Raw genomic sequence first — 27,077 nt, 5'->3', positions numbered from 1 at the left:
ACCCAGTCAACCCGTGACCATGGAGCGTGCAACCGTTCCGAAATATCGGGAAAATATAAAGAAGTCATACCGTGGTAAGAAACCCGATACTAGTGATAATCATTTAGTGAATAACCACGAAAGTCTTAAAATCTATATACACTTAGTTTATGTTTGTAAAGTGTAGACGAGACGTCAAGGTATAATTTGGCAGTAAAATCTCAATTTTCGAGTTTTTGTGGCATAGTAGTAGTAAGTAAGTAGTAGTGGTAGTGTAATAAGTTGCTTTCAAGCAGTTCATGTTAAGCTAACTAGATGGCGTCCTAAAAAGACATGATGGTGGTCTAAGAAAGACACCGTAAAACCGCGTGGATTATGATTTTTCTTAACGGTCTGGCCATAATTGTCACGTTAAATTATGGAAATATTCACTCTTGGCATTATACTTACCATGAATTTTGTAAAGTGAGTTCTAATTGTTAATAAAATAATTTTACCTGGTTTTGTTACATCCCTTACTTCTTGTATAAATTTTAATATGAAAGGTTAGTGAGATATCGCATCCACAATGACGAATGTAAACCAAATATTTGTTGAAGAAACGTAGTAAAATTAATATTCAGTTACATTAACATTTTTTTTTTTATTTCCTCCACATAATAAAAACAGAGTCTTGGATTTAGGAATTATACAAATTAGTTGTTGGCGGCCTAACTTAGGAGACCACGTGATTTAAATCACTAGGTCTCCATCTTTCTTTTTTTTTTCAAAGATCTGAGGGGCGCTGCCACTGCGCCTGTCATATTGAGACATAAGTTGACAAGTCCCACGTGCCTGTAATTTCACCAGCAACCCTTACTCATCAAAACCGAAACGCAGTAATGCTCATATCACTGTTTGGCGGTAGAAATAGGTAAGGAGGCAATACTTACGAACTTTTTCACAAGAAACTTTACTGGCACTAAACATCTCCAGTAAATGTGGTAAAAAAGAAAAAGTGAATGATACAGAATCCAAATTTAAGTTAGGAAAACCAAAAGTATCCACGCATTGCATTGGTGTATGCGTATGTGAGTGAGAGTGTGAGTGGGTAAGTGAGTTAACCAACGACCAATTTCTTATACTTAAACTTATTTAGTGGATAGATTTTGATTATTTCTTTTTATTATTTTCTTTGCTTGGTGGTGGGAAAAATAAAGGTATGCATGCAGATTTTATTTATTGTTTTGTACTTATTATACAGTAAAAACAGAATTTTCAAAATCGGCCCACAATTTACAGAGAAATCGTTGAATACGCTGTATATGCCTATAAAATTTGAGATTTCGCTCGATTTCCATGGAATCCCCTCATCTGATTCTGAGTTGGTGAAAATGGGACCACCTCGATGGTCGGATTGTATGTGTTCAGAAACACAGTCGTAGGCAAGGAATTCCATTCCTGGACTGTGTGCATAATAAATGATGATGAAAAGAACTTAGTACGCTTGAAGCAAATGTCAACCAAGTAAAGATGAAATCGCTCTATAAGCGTGGATATCCGATGTTAAACGCGAACGGGACGTGTAAGCTAATGAAGATCATGGCCACCGAAGTATATGCAAAACTATGAAGTTTAGATTTCGAGCTTATCGCGGTAAATAAGTCTCCTCGATCTGTGTTCAACCGAGTTAAGAGCCTCCACGCGATATGTCGCTATTTATGTCTAATGTGTTATCTACTGCAATAAACATGTCCTTTAAAGTTTACTTTACTTTTGGTGTTAGTTATGAACGATAACATAAGAAATAACGCTCGTATAAAATATAGACGTCAATAATCAATATTCAAAGTTCATTATCATAATAGATACTGGAAAATTTCAACAGACGTATTATTTGGAATGCAGGCTAATGTCTATTCAATTGCTTCAGCAATAGATATAGATTGAAACATGCGAGGTAGACATGCAATTTTGGGTGAAACGTTGAGAGCCCTTAGCTGTATTGTGTTTGAAATAAAGAAGGCTCGCTTTGTTGGAGACTCTTTATGTAATATTTATGTTGGAAAGATACAAAAGATGTGCTTGTTATCTATGTGGCAGAATGCCTGTGTATTCCGGTTTAGTAGATAACAACCTATTTATAGGGTTTATCAAGATCTTTTTGGGCTAAGTAACGACATTATATAATTATTCCGGTCTGTTTTTTAATTCTTAGTCGCTGATATGTCCAGCAAGTCGTATCCATGGAATAATACAGCCGCATGTGATCGTACGTCAAAAGAGTTTATCACACGAAAGTTATGGAAATAAACTTACTACATAAAACAAATTATGCGTATTTGTAATTTTACGATTCTCGTATTCGGTAAGCATAAAAATGTCGCCGACTAATATAATTCGTATAATCTTTCAACTTCTCCCCGGAAAAGTTGTAATTTTACAGAAAAAACGAATTCATTGGTGATTCTGACATTATTTTTTAATGTTTCTGTTAGCCGTAACTATGGGACTTGGAAAGTGGCCGAAAAGTTGTTTTGTAAAGAAAAATTATACGCGATTTATATTCGAATAAATGGTTTCATTTCTTATGTGTAATAATCGCGAAGCCTTAAGAATTGTATGCAATTTTTGATCAATAAACATTTTGTCTTCAGTTGTGCTAGTAGAAGAGAAAGTTGAAAGTTGCTCATTCAAATATTTGTAGAGTACATAAAGGTCCCGAAAACTGAGCTGCAGAACATAACTCAAATGAATTTTAAATTCACTTAGCAATTAGCAATCGCTTTCAGTGAGTTAAGTTAATAAACAGCCGAATGCGAGAGACGGGCGTTTCTCTCGTAGCCTTCTCTGATTGCTAGTTTCGCGTAATGTAGGTACGTTATCATGTTTGCCATAATAGACGACAGCTTTTGGTTATTTTGCTTAGTTACTTAAAACAATGCAATATTTTTACTGACGGTTATTTAAATTCTAAAGGAACTTACATGTGATCTGCTATTGGAATACTTTCGTTTCCTTTTCTGTTTTATAAAATGCGCGACGTCTACGACGATTTGTGTGAAGGATCTAAATTATTTAATTGTAATTATAAAAAAGTAAAAACTCGTTATAAAAACCTATTTGCTACCCATCCTGTATGCTTACATAATTGTGTTATTTGTGATACAAGTACTACATTAAATAAAAATCGTTTTATTGTTGACACAAAGATCGAAGAACACAAATAAAAATTCCTTATAATAATAATAATGTATATTTCGTAATGTGCTAGACAACCTTCGATCTGACTGGACTCGAACAAGCGTCTGTTGCCATGCCATGCCGGGGCCATGGCTCCACACTGGGGCCCGTCCATACAATGTAATGTTCGAAACTCAATTTTCAAAATGTGGGTATTCAAAAAGATGTATATTAGCGTAGTCGTAATAAAGTATCACATCACGTGTAAAAATACTGAGTCGCTAACTACTGTCAGTTGTGAAGGCCATCAGCTCAAAGTTTGCTCTTTATGCTAAATAATAATTATTCCGTAACGTACATTAGTTTACGTGCAATCTTTAGAGATTTATTTCTTACGTTTGATATTAAAGTCGATTTAATTGCGACATAATGCAGTGACCAAGCAAGTATGTTGAGTTTCCTATCATTATTATTATTTCATAAATTTCTCGGTATCCGATACACGACTAATAAATTTGTAGTAATATTTAGCGTAGAGCAAACTTTCATTTTAATAATAATAATAATAACGTTTTACAGATTTTTGTGTCGTCAGCGCCATCTGTGAGAAACTTATAAAGTTTCTTCACTCGGCCAGGTGCCTTTACAACTACTAAAAGCTGACAAGAGATGTCGCTGTATCAATTGCAACTTCTACATATTTATTAAATATCATGATGTTTAATTATCATGATATATATATTTTTTATAAAAATACACCACTAGTTAGTAATTATTGTCATTAACACACAAATATCGCGCAGCGACAAAAAAAATTCTTCGATCTGACTTGACTCAAGCTAGCGTTGGTTGCCATGCCAGGTCTACCACAAAAAGGGTTTTATTTATGAAGGTACAAAAGGCTACGTTAATAAATACTGTGGTTTCCCATTAGAATACGCGTTTCTTCGTTCTTATGGTTATATTTTGGACTAGGTAGCTGCCAGCCTTTGTGTTTGGCCTGAGTCTAACAGACTGGATCTATCAATTTGGCTAGTTGGTATATTTACTATAAATACTTACATGTCGGATGTAAGAGCAGATGCTCTGCTGAGCATGAGGAGGCAGGCGAGGACGCGTGCTACCACGCATGGCCAACCCATATTAGGACATCTGCAACAATACAGTCGATTAGCTTACTAGTAAATACGACAGAAGTTTTCAGCACACTCATTGTTTGCGTTTATGATTAATAGAAATAGTAAAGGATACAATGTGTAGCATGTAATGTATAATCCTACAAGATTATTGGTCGTAGTGTCTAGTGGAATTGATAAAGTCATAATATACAGCGACCTCTGTTCGATGTTCGTGGATAGCAGGATTTTTTGGTGACATAGATTTTTTTTCATAATATCAAGTGACGGGACGAACAAGTGCGCCTGATGATAAGCTACACGCTTGTCCATAACAGTTGCAATGGCACTCAGAGCTTTAAATCGCAAAGATTTGAGAGGCACTGCCACTGCACCCGTCACCTTGGGACATAAGTTGACTAGTCCTATGTATTTCGCCAGCACTCTTAGCTGGCGAAATTACAGGCACATGGGACTTGTTGCATGTAGCTTACCATCAGGCGCACGACTTGTTCGTCCCGTCACTTGATATTATAAAAAAACCGATTTCGATGATTCTTTTTTGTTAGAAAGGGTGTATGTTAATGGACCACTATTAACATACCATACACTATAGGGTTGATGTAACTGGTGTACACCTTGGTTGTTTATTTATGACTCAGTAGCTGTATTGTCCCCTTTAGCACGAATGGACAAGTTGCTGTTGTGGAAAAAAAAAATGTTATTTACATTATGTTAATGTTGTTTGAATTGGAACCGGCAAAATTGTAAGAAGACCATGGGTGTTGTAAAGGACGCTATAAGGTATTATAATAATAATAATACTTAATAATAGATAGAGTCTAAAGTAGATATCCAAAATAATAATAATAAATATTTTCTTAATATAAACATTGGTACTTGGTTCTTGGTGTAACGGGCTGGTGTCCGCAACTCGACGTCAAGGTGCCTATTTTGCGTGTGTATATAATATTTCTCAGCAAACTTCGGATTTCCGAATGCATCCGAATACAAATTTCCATGGCTAGTAATTAATTATAAGAGAACTAAGTAATATATATGTACTATAATGTTGTTTTGTTTTGCTTTCCATGAAAACTATAAACTGCTGTAAAACTAAAAACTGTAATCTGTAGATTTCCCTTTATTAACCCATTTAAAATTAAAGGAGGCGGTACTCAATAGGTGACAAATGAGGGGATGAATCTTGTTTGTTGGATATCACCCACTTTCCGTTAACCTATTTTAATAAAACTTGGCAAATAGTTGCGGTTAACTGCCTCCGTGGCCGAACGGTTACCATGACTTTTTGGTTACAGGACTGCCACGCAGAGGTCCCAGGTTCGATTCCCGGGCCGGGAGAAATATTTGTATGGCCTACAATTATTTCTCTCGTGAGTTTGGGTGTAATTTGTGGTTGTCTATGTGTGTGTCCATGGCACCCGCGACACAGGGTTTCCCTAGTGCGGGGCTATGCTGAGTGTGTGCGTTATTTATTTAAAGGTTCCACAAACTTCTGAGGTCGATTTTTTATTAAATAGTTATAATTATGCAAAATATAGTTTGTAACTTAATACATTTTGCCCAACTCTGTTGCCTTACATCATATCTAAGATATTTGTTCAATCATATTAAGAATGCTCTTACATTGGCAAAGTATTTATCATCTGATATCCTGAAAGGGTGTGCTTTTGGCAATACCAGTACATTTAATACATAAAAGATAGGAAAGCTGGAAAAGCAAAAGTGGCCTTTTATTTTCTAAACAAAAATATCTAATATCCGCTAAGTATAGCTGCAGAGAAACCCTCCGCATTAGTTTCACTACGGAAATAACAGTCGAAAAATGTATACGAGTATACTCATTCGCTCGCTAATGTTTCGTTGTTATACGAAATGGCCAACAGACGTAGGTGTTATTAAAATGCGAAGTGAAAATGGCATGATTCATAAAGATAGAGGTTTAGATGGTATTCGCTTAATCTTTTTATTCCAAATTGTAGTCCGATGTTTATTTCCATACACAGGTATTGAACTATTCTTTTCGGTTTATGACGTAAGCAAATGTAGTATGAGCCCCCGGCAATGATATTATCAATACAGAGGAATATGGCCTTCGGTCTATTACAGTACTTATACGTTAAACATACACGCCATGTCTACAAAATACATTGTTTTTTTGTAAAATACTAATACATAAAAGATAATAAGATAATGTAACCTCACTGGACTATATTACCAACATCATAAACATCAACTTTTGTTATGGAACAAAGTAAAATCTGATGAATCATTAGTCATGGGACTTTAATGATTCATCACATTTTACTTTCATATTTGAATTCCGTTACTTTAACCTACCACAAAGGACTCGATTCCTTTTCATCTCGTTCACAACTCCGCACAGCACACTCGCATAGATTCTTTTGCTTCCTTGGTATATTCTTTTATTTTAAATTAAATTGTACTTTGCATTATTTCGCCATGAATAAAATAGAATGTAAAAAGAACGTTAAATTGTAAAACTTACAATGAAACAGAGGGCTCGCTGGAAGTTGTTTCGTAATTATTTTTATATAGCTATTAATTTATAACTACTAATTATTTAGATTTTAAGACTTTCGTGGTTATTCACTAAATGATTATCACTAGTAACAGGTTTCTTACCACGGTCGCCGCCGTCCAGTCAACCCGTGACCATGGAGCGTGCAACCGTTCCGAAATATCGGGAAAATAAAAAGAAGTTATACCGTGGTAAGAAACCTGTTACTAGTGATAATCATTTACTAATTATTTTATTGTTAAATGTAGAAAATCTCTTTTTAAGCTGTAATTAAAGAAATTTGCCCAAAAAGATATCTAAAATACATGTACACATTTACTTTGTTTAGGCATCGCAATTACACATTAGGTTTTAATATTAAAATAAAAAATGTATAGCTTTACTATGAAGAATTTAGATTCCCTTCTTAATGCTTATTTTAATACTATAATAGTTTTATTTACATATCTTTTAATTGTATTGTATTAGATTAAGTTATATTGAAATCAATTTGTTTTTATCTGTATACAAAAATAAATATATTTAAATAGACCACTATATAGGTACGGTAATAACTCTGCGACCGGGGTTGGGGAGTGGCTAGTAGTCACGGAGCAGACGCTTGCACGTTTGAACTTACTTTATTATGAAATACAGATGTAAAAAGTGTCAGTAGTAAATTTATTATCTTTTTTGTAAAAAGACATGAAACAAGAGTGTTGTTTAAGATGTTAGTACAGTCCTGCGAGATTGTTAGTTAGTTTTAACAATAACCCAGTGTAGGTAGGTTACTTAATTATAAAAGAACAGCTATGGTGCCCTATCACATTTGTCCTTCTATGCATATAATAAATTAATTAACTGTACTTTTATACCAGCACTACGAGGCTACGTGATATTAAAGTCTGTAAAATAATACGCATAACAATTTTTAGCAATAAAATAAACCAACATATCAAGTTTACTCAAAATGTTACGCCACATGATATAGACTCGAATATGAGTCTCACCATGTTTTCTGTAGACGACATTGTACATTTTGTCGCCATTTTGAAAGACTTCTTTGTCAAGCGCCGGAAACGTGCTCGCCATACAAGTCACGTACGTGCACTAAAAACGAGGGCTAGAAAAGTTAGCCTTTTCTAGATTCCAGTTGCTCACATTTTCTTGATTTAGGTGTAAGAGTTGGAAGTTATGCAATGGAGCCGCAACGTTGATTACATACCTCTGTTTTCGTCGGGCTTGGGCATAAAATTTGTGTTGCCTGTGCAGGCGTGTCGCTTACCTCCGGGCTTATGACTTGTTCGTCCCGTTGCTACATCATCATCATCATCAAACCATTTACATGTTCCACTGTTTGGCATGGGTCTCCTCTCAGGCGAGGGCTTTGGGCTCAATGCAGTTTGGAGATTTAACGTGTTTTCCGAGATCACAACTCTTCCTTTTTCGACGTGCAGGGGTCATCACGATGTTTTCCTTCACCGAAAAGTTCACGGTAAATTTCAAATTCAATTTGCACATAAATTGAGTGGTACTGCAAACTGTTATGGACATGTCGCTTACCACAAGGCGCACGAATTGTCACCTCCCGTCACTTGGTGCCATAAAAAAAATCCAAATACAGTCAACTGCATTACTATGTACATGTTATGCATATTGCGATTGCGGTGAAACAATCTCCGTGATCGCTGTTTTGAATTGTTATAACACTTTAGTACAAAAAATAACATTTACCTACATTTCGTATAAAAATAGAATTTTAAATTCACCATAGATTGAATTGCAGGCTTATATCCGCCCTGGACACATGCAGCTTGTATGTACATACATGAGGTGTACTAAATAAATAAAACACTGAACACTACATCATCAACTATTCAAAAACAATGATAGTCAGTAACTAAACCATTACAAGCTAATATCGAGAGCCGCGGTTTGTGAATATTCAATAATACCAACATTTCAAAATAATTTTATCAAAGCCAATCGAACATTTTATATAGATATTAAAAAACCAGTACCCTAAAGCCCAATTTGCATTACCGCGGAACCAAATGGAAGCGAATTGTACATGGTACAATTAAGTTTATGTCTATTGCGTTGCGAACAAGATACGACACGGTAGTTTCGTATTCAAATTCTCCGTTAGAGGTTTTGTCTCGTATGCAGTTTTTTATAATACGAAGTGACGAGACGAACAAGTCGTGCGCCTGGTGGAAAGCGACACACCTGCGCCTGTCCCAATGGACAGGCGCAGCAAAAAAAATGAACTGCAATCAGTTGCAGTGCCACTCAGAGTTTTAACCGCTCACGCGATACATGCAGCAGTAGACGCATACCACACCTAGAGGTACCGGTGATGATTTTATACCGATTTATCGGATATCGAAGTTATAACAGGTAAAATAACTAATATTAATTGCTATTTCGGTAACTACTCTAGCAAACCATAAAGTTTTTAATGCCTGGGTCTGTCATTTAAAAAAAATAAACAACTTCAAAAATACGTCACGACAATCGTGTGTGTTATTGTTTGAGCTGGTGATTTCGGTGTTTATTTATTGAAAACATACCGTAAGTAGCGTTTTTTAAGTTTACCCTGAATATAAATGTTTATAAACTATATTTTAAGGAGTAATTTCATGGTAAACGTTAGAACCACTCAAACGGAATATAATCATACATATTTATCCAAGTACACCAAAAATTTCATTAGTGCTTTTAAGTGCAGGATTTGCGGTGTATTACTGCATTTTATTTGAGATGTTTTTGTTGGTAGTACGGAGGGTATTTATTTAGCAATGCAGAATAATAATTTTTATTTATAAAAACTTGTATTTAAACTGAATGCTTTTCTAATTTGCGAAACCAAATAGCCGCCATTTTACGGTAGGAAGAGCGCATCGCGTGAGCGGTTAGATCGCAAAGTTCTGAGAGACTCTGCCACTGCGCCTGTTTCCTTGATAACGTTACGTATTTGACAAGTCTCATGTGCCTGCAATTGCGCCAGCACCCTTACTCTTCAAAACCGGAACATAATTTTAGTTACGTAATTTATAGTTACGATCCCAAAACAAAGCAGCAATCGAGCGTATGGGTCTTTCGAGATGAGCCAAAACCAACGAAAGTGGCGCGCGTGCAAAGTGCCTCTAAGCGGATGATTGTTAATTTTTTTAATAAAACTGGACACGTGGCTACTGTTGCTATGGAGAATAGTGATTGGTACAAGACCATTTGTTTGCTGGAAGTTATTGACAAACTCCGTAAAAATAACCGTAAACGCCGTATCATCTTGCACCACGATAATGCCAGTTCTCACACGGCCAGACAGACAAATGAATTTTTGAAGGTGAGAGAAGAGGCTGTCGAAGATTATGAAAAACTTGTTTCAGAGATTGTCACGGAGGAGTGGCATAAATGTTTTCAAAATTGATTCATTCGTATGAAAAAGTGCATTAACGCTAACGGAGAATATTTTGAGAAACAATAAATTCATTTCTGACCATTTATAGTATTTTTTCTTATTCATTCTGGAAATTTATAGTGCGCCCCACGTATAATGGCCTAAGCGCTACTTTAGAAATACATTACTCTGATGTAGATATAGCGTTCCTAAGGCTGTAGTAAAATCTATTTAACAGCTCCAGACGTTAGAAACATACTACATACCACCTAAAGCGTTTTAAAGGAAGCTAATAACTCTATTCAAATACTTCTAACTTCAAAAGCCTTAGAAATATATTTATAAAAGCTTTAGAAATATATGGTAATACCATCTAAAGCGCTTTAGAGAAGGCCAATAACTCCATTCAAACATTTCTAACTTCAAAAGCCCTCTATAAGACCTCACGGTATTATAAAAGGTATTTATAACTCTGCATTACATCAGATGCCCATACAATCGCTCTAAAACTAGTATTTTTATCTCTCTTAGGATTACATTTAGCGTTGTACGGCTATTGTATGACTTGCGCATGTTTAATTACTTTTGAATACGCTACTGAAGAACTTGAGTGCTATAGTAAATCCCTTAAACAGCTAATATAGAATTGTTAGGTTATACAGCAGTAATATAAGCAGCTTGTGTGCTTGTTGGGCTCCGTATTTAGATAGTTTTTATTAAAAAAGGGATAGTATGTATGAAGATGATCTTGAATAGAAACTAAAGGTAGGGAATGGAATAAACGGAGGGCTACGCGTCTTTATGAGCAACCAGATCGTTTTGATAAAGGGCGCATATACATTACTCCGGGCCAGCTGCTCTCAATCCTGATATATGGTAGTAAATATTGGATATGGCGGAAGAAGTTTGAAAGTAGGGTGTGATATACACTGACAAAGACAGAAAGAGAAAAAGTGTAATAAAAGAGCATTGTGGCATGAAAGGTGATGTAGTGACTATATAGAATAGAAAAGAAAATGCTTCTTTGGTATGGTTATGTGAAAAGAATGGATGTTAGAATAAAGACACATGTTCATGAAACAAATGTAGATGGAAACGTGGGCAAAGGTCGACCTCCTCGTATAAATTTGGATCAGTTACAGGCGATCTTAAAAAACCCCAGGCCAAAGGTAACAAGAATAAATGGGCGTGTATTAAAGGACTGATTGGAGTATTGGAAGAGAGAGAAGTATGTCGGGAGTAATGCGTTTAAACGTCCATAATTTCTACCCAGTGAGAGGTAGGCGTGAATATGTATGTGTGTGCAACTAGTTTGCTATTTACATATGTACCCAGTACCCATTTAGTAGAACAGTATTTGGTCGATAGCCGGTCGTTTTTCATAAACAGAGAATCGTATCCTGTTATCCGAGATTGTTAACTTTGTTATGAGCATGGTGCTTTGTGGGTAATCCCACTTTATTGAGACGTGACCGGAGAACTCGCTAATGAATTTTGCCCCCTGTGTAACTTGTACATCAGCCAGTATCATTAAATGTACTTACATTATCAATGTATGTATAACATATTGCCTTGTTCCACTAGTACCACGACTCGAGACGAGAGCTTTCGTACCAGAGTTCAGTTTCAAGATTTATTTCATAATTATGTAAATTAAATTATTTGTCAACTGAAAAAGAAAGGATATTAACTCTAATGTAATTCATCCAGGAGAAGATGAACATTTGTCTCCTCAATGACAAGCTACATTTCTGCAAGTTGTAGAAGTAAATTTTGTAGGTTTTATATTCTTGAATATATAACCTATCAAAGAATATTATAAAAAATTACAATATCAAGGAGCCTGACAGTTTGCTTTGTTTGAAAAAACAAGTATCTATTATTAAATACGCAATCTTAGTTATGAAGAAACAGTTTCATTTCCAATTTGTAGTAATCGCGATCACCTAAGATTTGTGTATAAAATTATAAGTTAAATAATTTGAACTTTTTTAAAGAATAGTATCATAGTATGGTGCAAGTAGCCTGGCAGGAAAACCTTTGTTCTATCCTGTAACTACCTTTACTTAGAAGTTTATTTCAACGTACTTTTTTGATAGTGTAGAACATGAATATAATATAAGGATATATTTTAGTACTTCTAGGTTTTTCTCAAGGAATATTTGACCGTATTACGTGCTAGTAAATTACATTTCTGTCCGCAATCGTATGTTACCGTCTGAGTTATTTTCAAGGAAGTTTATTTCAAACGTACGTGTAGAGTATGGACGCTAATTATTTTTCCGATGTTTTTACCGATTATTGATTTAAATTTTTCATGACGCACACTTGTAATTAGTATAAATTAAGCTACATGTTTTCTTTGCAAATGCATGTGTGGTCATTGATAAAATCATGCAAAGCGCAGGTCCGCGAGCCTGGCGTGTCTCAAGGCCGTGCTAAATGATATTTTTTGCCATTAGGCACATAGAAAATTTGACCCACTTTCTGGAGTTATGACGTCAATGAAGTCGAAGCATGCGAATCACTGATGGAAACGGACAGGCCTTGTTTGAAATTCTACAATCTTTACTTGCACCGGTTTTGATTTATACATTTTCTAGCCGCACATAATCCATTTTACTTACATAGGGTAGTAGCACCATTCATACTGCGCAACCTCGTAAAGTCGAATCATGTTTTCTGCTAATATAACGTTGCTATTGCTACATTGTCTTTTCGAAACATATCAACCGCCACGTGAGCGCCTGTCTGAATGTCATAAATACGTTCTTGTAAATGGACACGTGTATAGCTAATGTCTACCTTGGTGATAGCCTGCTGATAGGTAGTTCCATCCACACCACGTTTTTAAATATAATTTATTTAAAAATATTATAATGTAAATATGTGTATAGAAAACGATCATTACTATGTCAAGTATCATAAAAGAAAATACTGTTTTCTAACACAATTAAAACAATTGTAAAACTGAACAGGGAAAGGATAAAAGAAAAATAAAAAAATACTTCCGTGTGTTATGTCTCTTGAATGACGCCGTGGCTCTTTAGATACATCGTGTGACCGTAGGACGCTATAGTGCCAAAATTATTAAAGGAATACCTGCTTAGTAAATTTTGAAATAAATTAAAGTGAAAAATTACTGAAAAGAAGATATAAAAATTATTTAATTTTACTGCCATTCAATTTAACTTTGTACATATCGTTTGTCACTACGTGGTGGCACGAAAGCTTATTATGAGCTTATGCATGTAACGCGTGGTAGTTATTAAATCGCAATAGGGTATAAATATTAATTGTGTTAAATAAAAAACTATGATATTTATTTTTACGTTTTCGTAAGTACCTCTTTAGTATTTCTATATACGACAAACACAAGTTTATAAAAATATAAATTGTCGACGTTTCGTCATTCTGTTCACTTTTATCAAGGCTTCAATATATTTAGTGGAATTTTTTGAGTCTATACACGGAATGTTTGCTTTATACCATTACGAAATTCATATCGAGGAGTTAGTGGATAGCGAGAGTATATGGGCTCTTGACTCTGTTATTAATCAATACCAGATACAAAGTAACAGTAGTGCTCCTTGCGAAAGAGTTCGTCCAGGGAAGTACTGCCACCTTACCTATTTCTGCCCCCAAGCAGTAATGTCAGCAGTACTGTGTTCCGGTTTTGAAGGGTAAGGGTGCTGGTGAAATTACTGGCACATAGGACTTGTCAAAAAAATATCGTGGACGGATAGTGTCCAATGAAAGAGTATTGCAGATGGTGAATAAGAAATTAGAGGTCTTGAGCACTAAAACGCAAACTCCACTACTTTGGTCATATAATACGCAATGATAAATACGACCTATTCCGACTAATTATGCAAGGGAAGATAAAGGGAAAGCGACCTGGAAGAAGGCGTACTTTGTGGCTTAAGAATCTCTGGACATGGTTCAACCTAAGCACAAGATCCTTATTCCGTGCAATGTGTAAAGTACAGATAGCCGTAATGATAGCCGACTTCCGGTAGGAGATGGCGCCTTAAGAAGAAGAAGGGACTTCTCAACTTGTGTCTCAGGATAACGGGCGCAGTGGCAGTGCGCCTCAGATCTTTGTGATTTAAAGAGCTGAGTGGCACTGCAACTGTTATGGACAGGCGCGTAGCTTATTATCAAGCGCACAACTTATTCGTCTGGTCACTAAGTGCTCTCTTAACGTAACAAAACAAACCCAAAGACATTTTAAAAGTTCCTGTCGCCGACATGACTGCATTGTTAAACCAAGATTAAATTATTGCATTCTCAACGACTTTCCACTTCCGTACAAAATGATAAAAGGTATTACCTGTATTACCAGTACCTTGTAATTCTTTGTCAACATTTTAACAACTTTAGATGAAGCTGCATTTTTATCGGTTTCATATCAAAATATAATCGTGTGATCCGAGTTCAAAGTTAATCCTGTGATAAATCGTTTTGAGAGGGTACAAATAGCCTTTAATCCGTCATCGGGACAAATTGGATACGCTGCGGCACCTCGCCTTATAGAAAATTCATCGTTCCAAACATGTGCCTACCGTTACCAATGTTACACCGACTTAACCGTGGGAGACATGTCAAACGTAGATTCTATTTATAAATTGTTACAGATAGTCATTTGTCATAATAGAATATAATATTTTCCTTAACGTAAAAACCGCGTCACATAACGGAATAAAAATCTAAATTCGTCGCCTTGAGAGCATTGACCTACTAATAAATGGAAGTCGGGTTCGTGCTAAAAACTGTCCGCACCTGTAGGCGTTAAAATCGCATACAGAGCGTCAATCGCGCAATAGTCTTCGTTTGTTCGAGTGATAGCGCGGTTGTCAATCATGCAGTACCAACAATAATAACTTGTAAAAATTACTGCAGTAAAGTGTGAAAACAGGATTTTGTATCATATTTTCACTAAACAAATATATTGTGTTATCATAGTTGTCATTTAAAAGTGTTATTTTTTACAGTTTTATAGTATTTAATTGAATCGTAAATATAAATTACAAAAGCATACGAAATAATGAAATAGCTAACTGTCTTTTTTCTACTCATTGTAAGCGCAAAAGATGGAAAAAGACCCATTACGTCAGTTTCAAGAAGCTTATATAAACTTCTTGGTCATTTTCAATTGTTTCAACCACAAGCTATTGAAATATTTAGAACAAAGAAACTGTAGAGTTGCTTTGATTTTAATTCTATTTTTTAAATGATTTTTTTAATAAACGTTAGCAATAAATAAAAAAATATTGTTGTACTCGTTTTACGGCATGGGATTATGTATCAGAAGTCAGAAATTACATTTGCCCGAAATAACATTAGCTCGAATTTTCATAATGTGTTTTTACGAAGATTACAAAATTTTGTCTATTTAAAAAACATCAAAATTACTCGAAAGCGTGATGGTTTTGTTATAAATCGGAATTACGGATATTTGAGTTTACGTTTAGTTAGAATATCGGTACATTTCTTTTAGTCACGCTTATTTTCACATTTGTAGTAATAATTGTATGTATGTATCTGCCCAACTCTTTATTATACCTTTAAGTGAATTTGTACAACATTCGACATAATAATATATATAAAAAAATTAATTAATATTTACGAGAAAGGCTATTCCATTACTCTTGTGTTCAAGTAATTTTCAGTCGAAGCTAAATATGGTGCATTTTGTTAAGTTTCCAGTAGAAGCTGAATGCGGTGTTTTTGGGCGCTTAAATTGTTGTAAGCAAAATTAGGCAGTACTGCAATGACGTTACGATTAAATTTTAATAATTTAAAAAAAATTAAATTAAATGTTTTAGTTTTTTATATTTCGTTACATGTTACTATGTTTGTATAGGTTAACCTAGGACATTTTTTTCGTGGTTTTTGTATTAGACCCGATGTCCATTTGTTGGTTGGTCAATGCTTGAGAGTTAAAATCTCGTATACGCGTTTTCACATGGTTCATTTTTACTGATTTTTGTTGAAGAAAAAATTATAAACTACTTGCTCAAATATATTGTTAAAGTAATATAGTATCTGAAAGAGATATAATATAACTAATTAAAATGCTAAGCACAAAAATTATTGCGTTTACTACATTTTACACCACATTTTTTATATAATAGAGTAATAATAATAAATAATAGAGATAATAATTAAGTACATTACATAGAAATCACATACGAGGTATTTAACGATTTGTACGTCTGATTTGATTTACTTACACAAACTAATAATTTTTAATTTTTGCCGTTAAAAGCATTGGTTGATATGCCAGTTTATTGTTCGTTATTTAAATGTATTACACCGACTAAATGTCATGTTAATACATATTCTGCGTATATTCGAACTGAAGTAAATTAGTCTAATCTTTTTGTGACGGAGTTCCGTCAAGGGAATATCACTATACCTACTTCTGCCGCCAAGCAGTAATGTAAGGATTACTGCGTTTGTTTTAAAGGAAAAGAGTACTGCTAAAATTGTCAATTTGCGATTGCGAAGTTCTCACACTTGTTCGTTTCGCCACTTGATATTATTAAAAAAATATTTATAGGGCTCTTTGTGAAAGAGTTTATCCATGGAATTACTATCACAACCACCAAGCAGTAATGTCAGCATTACAGCGTTCCGGTTTTGGAGGGTAACGGTGCTAGTGAAATTACAAGCACATGGGACTTGTCTACTTATGTCTGCGGTGAACTGCTGTGGCAGTGCTTCTCAGATCTTGCGATTGCGAAGTTCTGAAGTTGACATCATTAAAAAAAATCAAATTCAATGACATTGCGAAGACAATATTGAGAAACTAGGGTCATAATTTGTTAGTTACCCGGTAAATCATTTACAGACAAAATAAAGGGCTCTGAAAGCCGAAAATGTACATCCAAAAAAGTCTAACTTTATGTATTTTTTTTTATCTCTAAAAACTAGAGTTAGGCTTCGTGAAAATCAATAAATTCCTTATATTAAAAAGCTATATCTACACATCTAACATGTTATGTAAATGAACAGCAAACTACGATACGCCCAACAGGTCCGCCGCGCCGCGTGGCCCGGGACACTCCTCTTAATGTGTTTTGATGTATTTTGATCTGGGTGTTCTGCGTAGTGTCACCGGAGTTAATTTCATTATCGTGGTACTTTGTGGTATTTATAATACCGGGAACTCCCTTGTTTGGAATCAGGTGAGTCGTGTGATTGTTTGTTACATTCTATTTTCATTTATATTCTGTGTCAGACACGGTCTGGTAATACAATATTCTTGCTTTCTAAAATTGCGTACTGAAATTTGAAAATTAATTGTCAGTTTAGCATTGTAAATACAGTTACAATACAGTACTTGATGTATTGAATTACACTTATTTAATAACATGAAGTTTTTACTACAATAATATTGTTGTAATTATTAAAACCTGCGTCTGTTGCCTCACCGTGGCTACCGCTGTTACCAACTGGCTTTCGGTACACACCCTTACAGTACAGTGTATTAATTAAATTAACAGTTTTTTAAATCAATGCCCAGATATCGTACTTGATCGTATTTTTACGACAAATACAGTAGCGTCGGTACTTTGTTTCACGCGCATCCTAATTGAGCCACTTTATCAAGTTTACGAATTTGGTGTCTTCGCAGGAACTTTTTCAATAAAATTGTACAAACAGGCTTTGGTAAAAAAAATGTATTTCTTTGTTTGTATAATATTTGTTTTTGGAATGTTTTGGAACAATGACTCAGTTACAGCAACGAGCGATTCAGATTTTTTGTTATGTTAAGGTTTGTGCAATAAACCTTAACATACATACTATGATAATTAATTATTTTCGTGAAATTACTCCACTAGTTTTTCATTATTTTTAATACAAAGGTTAAACACGAAAAAAAAAAAATCCTTCGATCCGGCTGGACCAGCGACCTGGCCAAACCGTGGCTGACATGAATTTATCTATGTGTTCGATCTTTGTACTAATAATTGATCGATTTTCGTCAGTCGTTGTCAGTACGCCACCACAGTTTGTTTTTCTTTATATACGTATTGTTTCAATATCTTTAATTAATCTTATCTTTTCAAACTGAACATTGTTTCCCTTACTCGTTAACAGAAACAATAGATTGTTACACAAATATAAAGGATAAATATACGTAGATATATAACATGGAGAAGGGCCCATATAGGGCTTTTTCGGTTTGAACTTTGGACCTTATAGTTACTTTAATTTGTAAATTATAAGTGTATAGGGATTAGGTAGAGCCGCTACCAATCGCAGTAGAGCTCCTCCAGCTCATGAAAGATTTCCTCCGGGGTACTGTACTGCCACCTTACCTATTTCTGCTGCCAAGCAATAATGTCATCATTACCGTGTTCCGGTTTTGAAGGGTAAAAGTGCTGGTGAAATTACAGGCCCATGGTACTTGTCTATTTATGTCTTAGAGTGACGGCCGGAGTGGCAGTACCCTTCAGATCTTTGTCATTTAATGCTCTGAGTGGCATGTAACTGTTATGGACAGGCGTGTAGCTTACCATCAGGCGCATGACTTGTTCGTTCCGTCACTTAATATTATAAAAAAAAAGAAGTACCATAGTTTACTCTTTGTAAATTTTGTTCTTAGAAAGAGTGGTCCTTAAGTTACAACATAATGGATAATTTAGCGTAACACTTTGAAGATATTATATTATTATGTACATTTAAAATTTGTGATAAAATATGACATCACCTTTCTGCTGACTGCAGAGTGTTGTCGGCATGTGGAGAGACGGTCAACGCGCTCGATCCGTCCGCGCACGCCGCCACATCATGCCGCCCAGATTATCTGCAACAAAACAACAGATTACGTTTGTACCGATATTTTTCCTCCATTTTAACCGGTAGTATTAGTGAAGTGAAATGATGTTGCTAATGTCTATCATGAAAGAAAACTTGAAATATCTACTCGCAGCAATCCAGCTACAGCGCTTTTTCGTCCTAAAGTCATATTCTAACTTTCATTTGAGTAGCAGTAGAGCTCCTTGTGAAAGTGTTCGTACAGGGAAGTAGGTACTGCCACCTTACCTATTTCTGCCACCAAGCAGTAATGTGACCATTACTACGTTCTGGTTTTGAACGGTAAGGGTGCTGGTGAAATTACAGGCACATGGGACTTGTCAACTTATGTCTCAGGGTGACATTCGCGGTGGCAGTGCCCCTCAGATCTTTGTGATTTAAAGCTCTGAGTGGTACTGCAACTGTTATGTACAGGCGTGTCGCTTTCCACCAGGTGCGTGACTTGTTCTTCCCGTCACTTGGTATCATAAAAAAGAATAATTCTGCAAAATATACTTTCATAACTGGTGAAGCAGTATTTGACACTTATTATTGGTGATATATAGGTTGGCCTTTCTCAACGATTCTCTTATTCTTAGTCTTCTTAGTCTTATCTTAACTTTTCAATTTTATTTGCTAATAACATAGAAGTAAACTGAATTATTGTTCCGTTTGAATCGCGTGACTGCTGAACTCTCTTGAGAAATATGGTTCAAATATTTCACAAACTGCCCTAAAAATAACTCTTACCAAAATTTTGTACTATGTAATTCATAGCTCCGGACTCTACGAAATAAATGCGTACCATAGAGTGACGGTACCAATTCAGCCTTGCGGTCCATAATAGCGATCAAAATGCGACGAGTTATCATAGAAATTAAATTTTGGGTATCTATTTAATTCGCCTGGGATACTGATGCTAATGTTCTTCATATTCATTTATTCTTAATGGTGTCCTTTAACTTCTGGAGTGCCACAGGGTGGTGTACTTTCACCTCTTCTCTTCTTGCTGTTCGTAAAAGAGCTCACTAAATTAATTTCTTCTCCATTTCAGATTTGCTATATTCAGATGCAGATGTGTTATATGCAGAGGACTTGCAAATTTATAGACATTTTGATGTAGGCAGTACCCATTCTGCCATTAAAGCTATAAGGATCTTCTTGTGGCGACGCCTTGGGCTGATGAGTTTGGTTGCTTGTAAGCCCGACGAAATCACAGGCAATAATCGTAGGTAGCAATAGACTGTACTGCAGATTAGACTTTAATAATCTTCTCAAGGTTTCGTATGATGGAGTAAGTCTTCAATATGCTGACAATATAAAGTACCTGGGCCTGATAATCGACCATACACTGTCCTGGGGACCACAGGTAAATGAGGTTAGTCGACGCATGCACTTTACCTATCATTTTCTCAAGTGACTTCAATTCTTCTTGCCGTTCAATACCAGGGTTATGCTTGCCCTGTCTTTACTACTCCCACTTCTCGACTATGCAAATAGCTATTTGGATGCTACTGAGGAGCTGCTTAACAACTGGAAGGGCTATCTAAAATCTGGCAATCCGTTTCATATTCGGTTTAGGTAAATATGACCATGTCTCTGAATTTCGGACTAAGTTGAAATGGCTCCACATCCGACTTCGCCGAGATTTTAATTTTATTGTACAATAATTAGTCCGCAGACTTCAATTTTACACAACCGCCACGGAAGAGATTTCTTCTAGAGATAAGCTCACCTTTGTATAATGACCTTTGTAACGTGTTATGTGTCTTTTCCTTGTGCAATAAAGAATTATAATTATATAAATATGCAAATGGTTACATAAAAACTAATCACCTCAATGAAGACCACCCTTCATTCAACCATATCATAACGTGATGTGTGACGAAATGGAAAAATGTGTTCTAGCTAAGGTCGTGTTTTTTATTTGGATCATAATTTGTTTTAACAGTTTAAATGTCGACGCGCGGGCTCTTCTTTAACAGCGAACCCTCTTTTCATCCGCTCTCTCTCGGTTTAATTAAGTCAACAAATGCTTTCCAGTATTAACACAATGCCCTCATTGCGAATGCTACTGTTTTTTTCTTTTATACATATTTTTTTATAAACACCTTCCATGTTGCCATAAAATAAATAAACATATTGGGGTTTAGCTGCCTGGTGGAAAGCTTTTTTACTTATACAATTTTGTTGAATATTTTGCGTTCCAATCAAAGATCAATCAATTTCTCTATAAAATTAAACAGCTATATGTAATTTGAATAGCAGAAATGTTTCAGATCTGTTTCTCGGAATTACGTACGTATTTAGCTAAAACCGTTTTTTCGAACGTAATATCCTTACCTGAGACAGTATGAATAATCATTGTAAAATGGTGTGATGTGAACGTAATTTAATAATTTCATGTTATGTAAAAATGAAATACGATTATGAAGGAAATTATAATCTATTTAACTAGATACCTAATATAAATTTCTGAGTTCGTTGCATACTTATATTTGATAATATTGTTGTTGTCTCTGTCGGCCTAGATGCGAGCGTACGTTGGTGCGTAGGTGAGACAGCACTCATTTGGAAATAATGCGCTTTTTAAACTGTGTTTTTAACTGTGTGAATTTGAAATTTATTATATTGACGGAAAACATAAATATTAGTTTTTGGATAGTGCTTACAAAATGTCCTTTAGTTTTATCCAGAATAGGATTTATAGGTTATTTTGTATGGTGCAGCACTAGATAAATTCCTCTTAAATAAATCACCACGATTACATTTTGTATGAATAGTAGATATTCCAAACAACCCATTCAAAATCGTAATTAAATAAATACACGGCTACACGGCGGACTGTAATTGCAACGTGAAGCGGCTAATTTAGTTGGTATTGTTGCAAATTGAGGCAATTGAGTCTATTGAGACCTCGCAGCCGAACAAACTTATGACAGTCGGCTGTACTATAGCACTGAACTTAGTCGAATATAACTCGGCTATACTTCTGTTTGCTGCCGAATGAGTATGTAAATAAAGGTCCTTCCAGCACATATCACACTCAGAGTGAGGTTTAGTTAAAAAGATAAAGAATACATTACATACAAAATTGCTGCAATTGTGATAACACCAAATTGTAGGTACGTCATCACAAATCGAGTCGAGACTTCAAAACATTATATTATACTAATAATATATACAATAAAAAAAAGAACACTTTCAAAACAAATTATTTGTAGCTTTTGTAAAAACATTCAAAATCCCGTCTTCAATTGACGGGACTGAAGAGAAAAAGACTTTATTTTCAGTGTTTTCGATTTTAGCCGTCATTACTTTGGCGCTTGACATTAACCGGATAAACACTATTCATTATTCGTATTGTATTGAATGAGGACAGAATATACGTAATTATAAATAGGTTGGTAGGCTATTAAAGGGGATAATGTGTTGATGATACCAATAAGAAAATGTCAATGGAGAAATGTAAGTGGTCACTGGACTTGTTGGACACGCTGATTGGATTGATTTCGGGGTTCGTAGCATCTGAACCCGTTGTCTTTCGTACTGGTCTTTATCCGTGCCTCTACCACGAGTTTACTGTGACAGTTGTCGCTAGCGATCGTGTAGATTACTTCACAATTTTGTATTGCAAATTATACAGCGCCTCCAGCGGTCACATAAAGAAACAACATTTAGTATACAAACAGTTTACGTGGTCGCTAGCGATAAGTGTCACTCTGATTTCATGATAGAGGGACTGATGTCTGCGTCGATGCGAAGTAAGATAACATTTAAAAATGATATAATCTCAGTACAGAGTACTAAAAAAACCGTCCTCAAAAGTACGTGGAATTACATATAATTACCAAGTTTTATTGAAATCGGTTACCGGAAACTGCGCAAACCCGGATTCATCCCCTAGTTGGCCACTTACGGGACTTGACACAGGAGATAATAAAAATCGGTTCTCACTACTCAAAGTATATCCAGAGAGAAAAACGCCTTGAATTGGAGAATAGCAAAATCAACCATTAAATTAATTGCTCCTTATAATAAAATTTAGGCGCTATTTATAAAAATGAATCTTCATGCGTGAACAGCCACCCTTAGAGGTGGATGATTTTCTTCAAAATTAAATGGGACCACTGTGGAGGTACCCTCATTCCAACACAAAAAGAATCATCAAAATCGGTTCACAAATACAAGAGTATACATGAAACCGTAACATACATAAAAAACATACAGTCGAATTGAGAACCTCCTCCTTTTTTGAAGTCCGTTAAAAATTAGATCCACGTAGAAGCATAAACAAGAGACAGTCAACACCCTCTAAGTATCTACGAGAGGCGGCTAAAAAGTAAACTCTTTTGACTGTTTTCAATTCAAAAATAATACAGGCTACTATCGTGACGCACTCATTATTTATTCTTTTTTCAAAATTAGTGACACTCTTTTGTTTATTAAGTTTCGTATATAGCCACAAAATGTCTTGCATCGCCAAGTGACCATCCGACTGTCGCTAGGTGTGCACTGCGGAAACAGAAAATCCCTCTACCACCTGGTTTAATAATCCCTCAAGAGCAACTTCCAGGTTGCGTTCTAAGGGCCACCTTGTGGAAATCCTTGATTCGCCTACGCGCCAAGGACGAAAATTTTCGAAATATACGCCACAGATGGCGGAGTCAAGGTAGCATATTATTCAAAGTAAATATAGCTCTTTTTTAAAAATGCATCGTCACTATAAGAAGAAGAAGGAAACTAGACCGACCTCGAATGGGGCTGCTGTGCCCACATGGCCTATAAGTGATTTGCACGGTTCTCCAGGCGAGTACTTTGTGTACTAGACGTTACTAATATGATTAAACGAAGCCCATCGTAGTTAGAGCCTTTGCGCCCTACATAGCATTTAAACGAAAAACCGTAGCCGCCAATTGTTAGTCTGTTTGTAGAACCTATGAAGTTTACTTTACGATCAAGTTTATGTTTATTTGGGATGGGATTTGGACGAAATTTTTAATTTATTTAAGTTATTTAACTAAATAAATCACAATTATTGTGTTAATTTACGATCGCTATCGTATATATTACCGTAGGTAAGGTCGCCTCTCATTATTTGCTATTTTGTGTATCAAATAAAGCCATAAATTACTGTTGTGTTGCGTTTTCGTAATACAGAAAAAAAAGTGTTACGAATACCTGAGATTTTCACAGAATAACACCCTCACAATACCGTACCATTCGCATACATTAGCCTAGCCTTTTATCCGGGGCAGATTGCCCGTGGTTCCCGCCGCAAGCCTGTAAGCCGCATACCGCGTTACTTATGTTTTTACATCCCGTGCTCATCCCTAACAGTGTAGAATAAATTGTAGAAATAAATTACGTTTTATGCATAATACATTCAACTGGTAGAATATTAATGTGTGATGGGAGAGATGGTAGTTTTTATAACGGAATAAGTCGCTATTTCAATACATTGTTCTACTTTTTATGTAGGTATACCTATCAACACGGTACATTAACATATTTATGTACCCGGGATAAATTGATTTTGACTACATGTTGTCAAAATCAATTTATCCCGGGAACACCTTTGGGAAACCAAAGTATTAACCCACATGAACACTTCAAGGCCCCAAAAGTAATTTAAATTCAAAAGTGTATGTATTAAAACTAACATGAAATAAACTTTAAATAAAAAGCCAAATCTGGGGCAATTTGAATAAAATAAAAGACGCGGCGACCTTGATAAAATGATTGCTACAATCATACCATGTAGAATTAATGGAGGTCATGTCCCGAAATGGGCCTAAGGAGGTGTTGCCCGCTTTAACACGGTATATGGCTAGGCGGGTAATTACTTCACAGGGTGTGGCGACCATGTTGGTTTTGCCCTAGCCGTGTTTAGCTCCATCTAACATGGGAAATGCTTCAAAGCCGTGACAGTCACTAGCTTACTGTTCCAATGTCGGTATAGTCCACAAACAGGTATTGCAGTATGTTTCAATTTGGAAATGGAAAAACAATAAAATAATATCGTTTAATTAAACACCCTTTAACTAAATAGGCATTTACTTTAACTAGCTAATTTTTAGGCTCGTTTGGTTTCCGCATAACCAACATAATTTATACAATCAACATTTTTAGTAGGGCCATGGTTTTTTCAAGCACATACGAGTAGTGTTACTATACTAAGTATAATGAAGAATTTATTACAGAGGGTTGTAAATGCCATATGTGCCTATAATGTACATTTATTTCAAGCTATGTCTGTTCGCTACTTTTGTGTTTTTGCGGAAACCAGTAAACATGTTATAAGGTAACATAAAGCTGAAAAAGTGTATCGGGTCCCCTCAGTAATGTGTTTGTTACAACATAGTTATACTTAGTTAAGTAAGTGGCGCAGATACGGTGCCGCCGTTGAGTGCTCTTAATGCCCCTACAGTCGTGTGTTCACTCTGCATCTTCAAACTTGTTTATAGCCCTTTGTAACACGAAATCTTAAAGTTTCGTTTATAAAAAACCTGTTTACTGGTTGACACTGTAAAATTTGTTCACCGTTGTTAAGACCGCTAATGTATTTGGACCCCACAATCTATGTACATGCATTTAGAGATCTTTATATAGTGAAATACTTGCATAAAAATAACTTCTTTACATCAATCAAGACTTGCTTTATAAATTTCAATAGTACTCGTACAACGGGCTATTTTCAAGAGCGAAGTACCGAGAGTCAATTGACCACAAGCTGTTAAATGTCTTCGCCGAGATAACCTCCTACTGCGTTGAGTATAATATTCTTTCCTTATAATCAACGATATCTATGTACTAGCGTACTAGATGCGGCGTTCCATACACACGCTGCGTTTCACTGATGTGCGGTGAAGACGCTGCACATCATTTAGTTGGTTGTCAAACATTCAAAATGGCGGACGCAGATGCTTAATATTATTTTGCCCTGTTAATATACATTTGTAAAGATTTTAAAATAGAGAACAAAAGCAAAATTTATTCAAGTTATCCTAACACTTTTTTTAATATCCGCAACAGACAACGATAAGTATCTATCGTATTGGCAAAACAGCATTAGTTTGTCAATTTCATCCGCAAATTGTTACGGACCATTGCATAGTATAAATGTACATGTACCAATATATCTATACTAGCGTATATGTACATTGTTCCTAGTGAGTCCACACACGTCCTGAAACACATTGAGCAGGTTAATATTTCAATTTAAAAAAAAAGACAAGCCTGTATCGAGTTATACATATTGCAGTAAGAATCTAAACAAACCGTGTGTTCTCATAAATAATGTACGTGAAAACGGTTACGTCAGTATTCTTGTAGCCTTCTTGTAGCTATTTGTTGCAAGAAGATAAACAGCAATATTAAATTTTCATAGGCATGAGTCTATGAAAATAGGACGGCCCAAGGAGGTCGTAACTCTTCATTGTATCTCAGTAAGTAAAGTGACGCGACAGCTGCTCTTTGAAATGTTAGTCTAAATAAGACGTGTTCGATTATACCACTATATGATCTGTGGATTATACGTTTACAAATTGTTAATATCTTTCAACACATTTTCTGGTTTTTACGAAAAAAAAAATGTAGTGGTCGAAATAGGTTATTACAAATGAGTTCATACCCAAATTTAGAATAATTTAATGAAATGACGAATTGGAAAAAAAATCTGTTTAAGGAAACTGCGCTTAAGAGGCCGTTCGAAGTTGAGTAAATTAAGTCAAAGTGAAAGTCAAATAGTCATTTATTCTATAGGCAAAATTTTTTTACTTAAAAACGTCATTTTTTAAGCTACTTTTTAAACTACTGCTCGTTCACAACGCTGACCTCACTGAGAAAAATGAGCAAGAAACTCTAGAGATTGCTCTTTTCAAATAAACTTAAACGCTATGGAATACACTTTGTATCATAATTGTGTGGACACTAGACTCTTGTTGTCTTTCCATACTTCTTTATCTAAAACATACTCTTAAATTTTCTAATATGATTTTTCCATTAAAATAGTTTTAATGTAAATTTTAAACTTAGGAAATGATAATCTTAATATATTCTCCGGAAT

The 27,077-nt window shown here is 35.3% G+C and overlaps 1 protein-coding gene across 22 annotated transcripts in view; it reads right to left on the bottom strand.

The window, feature by feature from the left end:
* Nucleotides 1-19,012, bottom strand: part of LOC113231967 (glutamate-gated chloride channel) — a 39,377-nt gene extending 20,365 nt beyond the window's left edge. For all 22 annotated transcript variants that reach the window (XM_026466539.1, XM_026466541.1, XM_026466540.1 and 19 more), the window contains exons 1-2: nt 18,924-19,012; nt 4,204-4,293 (exon numbers count right to left, since the gene is read on the bottom strand). In XM_026466539.1, the coding sequence (XP_026322324.1) occupies nt 4,204-4,283 (80 nt within the window). In that variant the 5' untranslated portion in view covers nt 4,284-4,293; nt 18,924-19,012. The remainder of the gene's footprint in view (nt 1-4,203; nt 4,294-18,923) is intronic.
* Between the last annotated feature and the right edge of the window lie 8,065 nt (nt 19,013-27,077).

This window comes from Hyposmocoma kahamanoa, unplaced genomic scaffold (assembly GCF_003589595.1).
Source record: "Hyposmocoma kahamanoa isolate Upper Pololo Valley unplaced genomic scaffold, ASM358959v1 66, whole genome shotgun sequence".
NCBI classification, from domain to species: Eukaryota; Metazoa; Arthropoda; class Insecta; order Lepidoptera; family Cosmopterigidae; genus Hyposmocoma; species Hyposmocoma kahamanoa.
The sequence above is the reverse complement of the archived record's forward strand: the minus strand, read 5'-3'. Positions and strand labels throughout refer to the sequence as shown.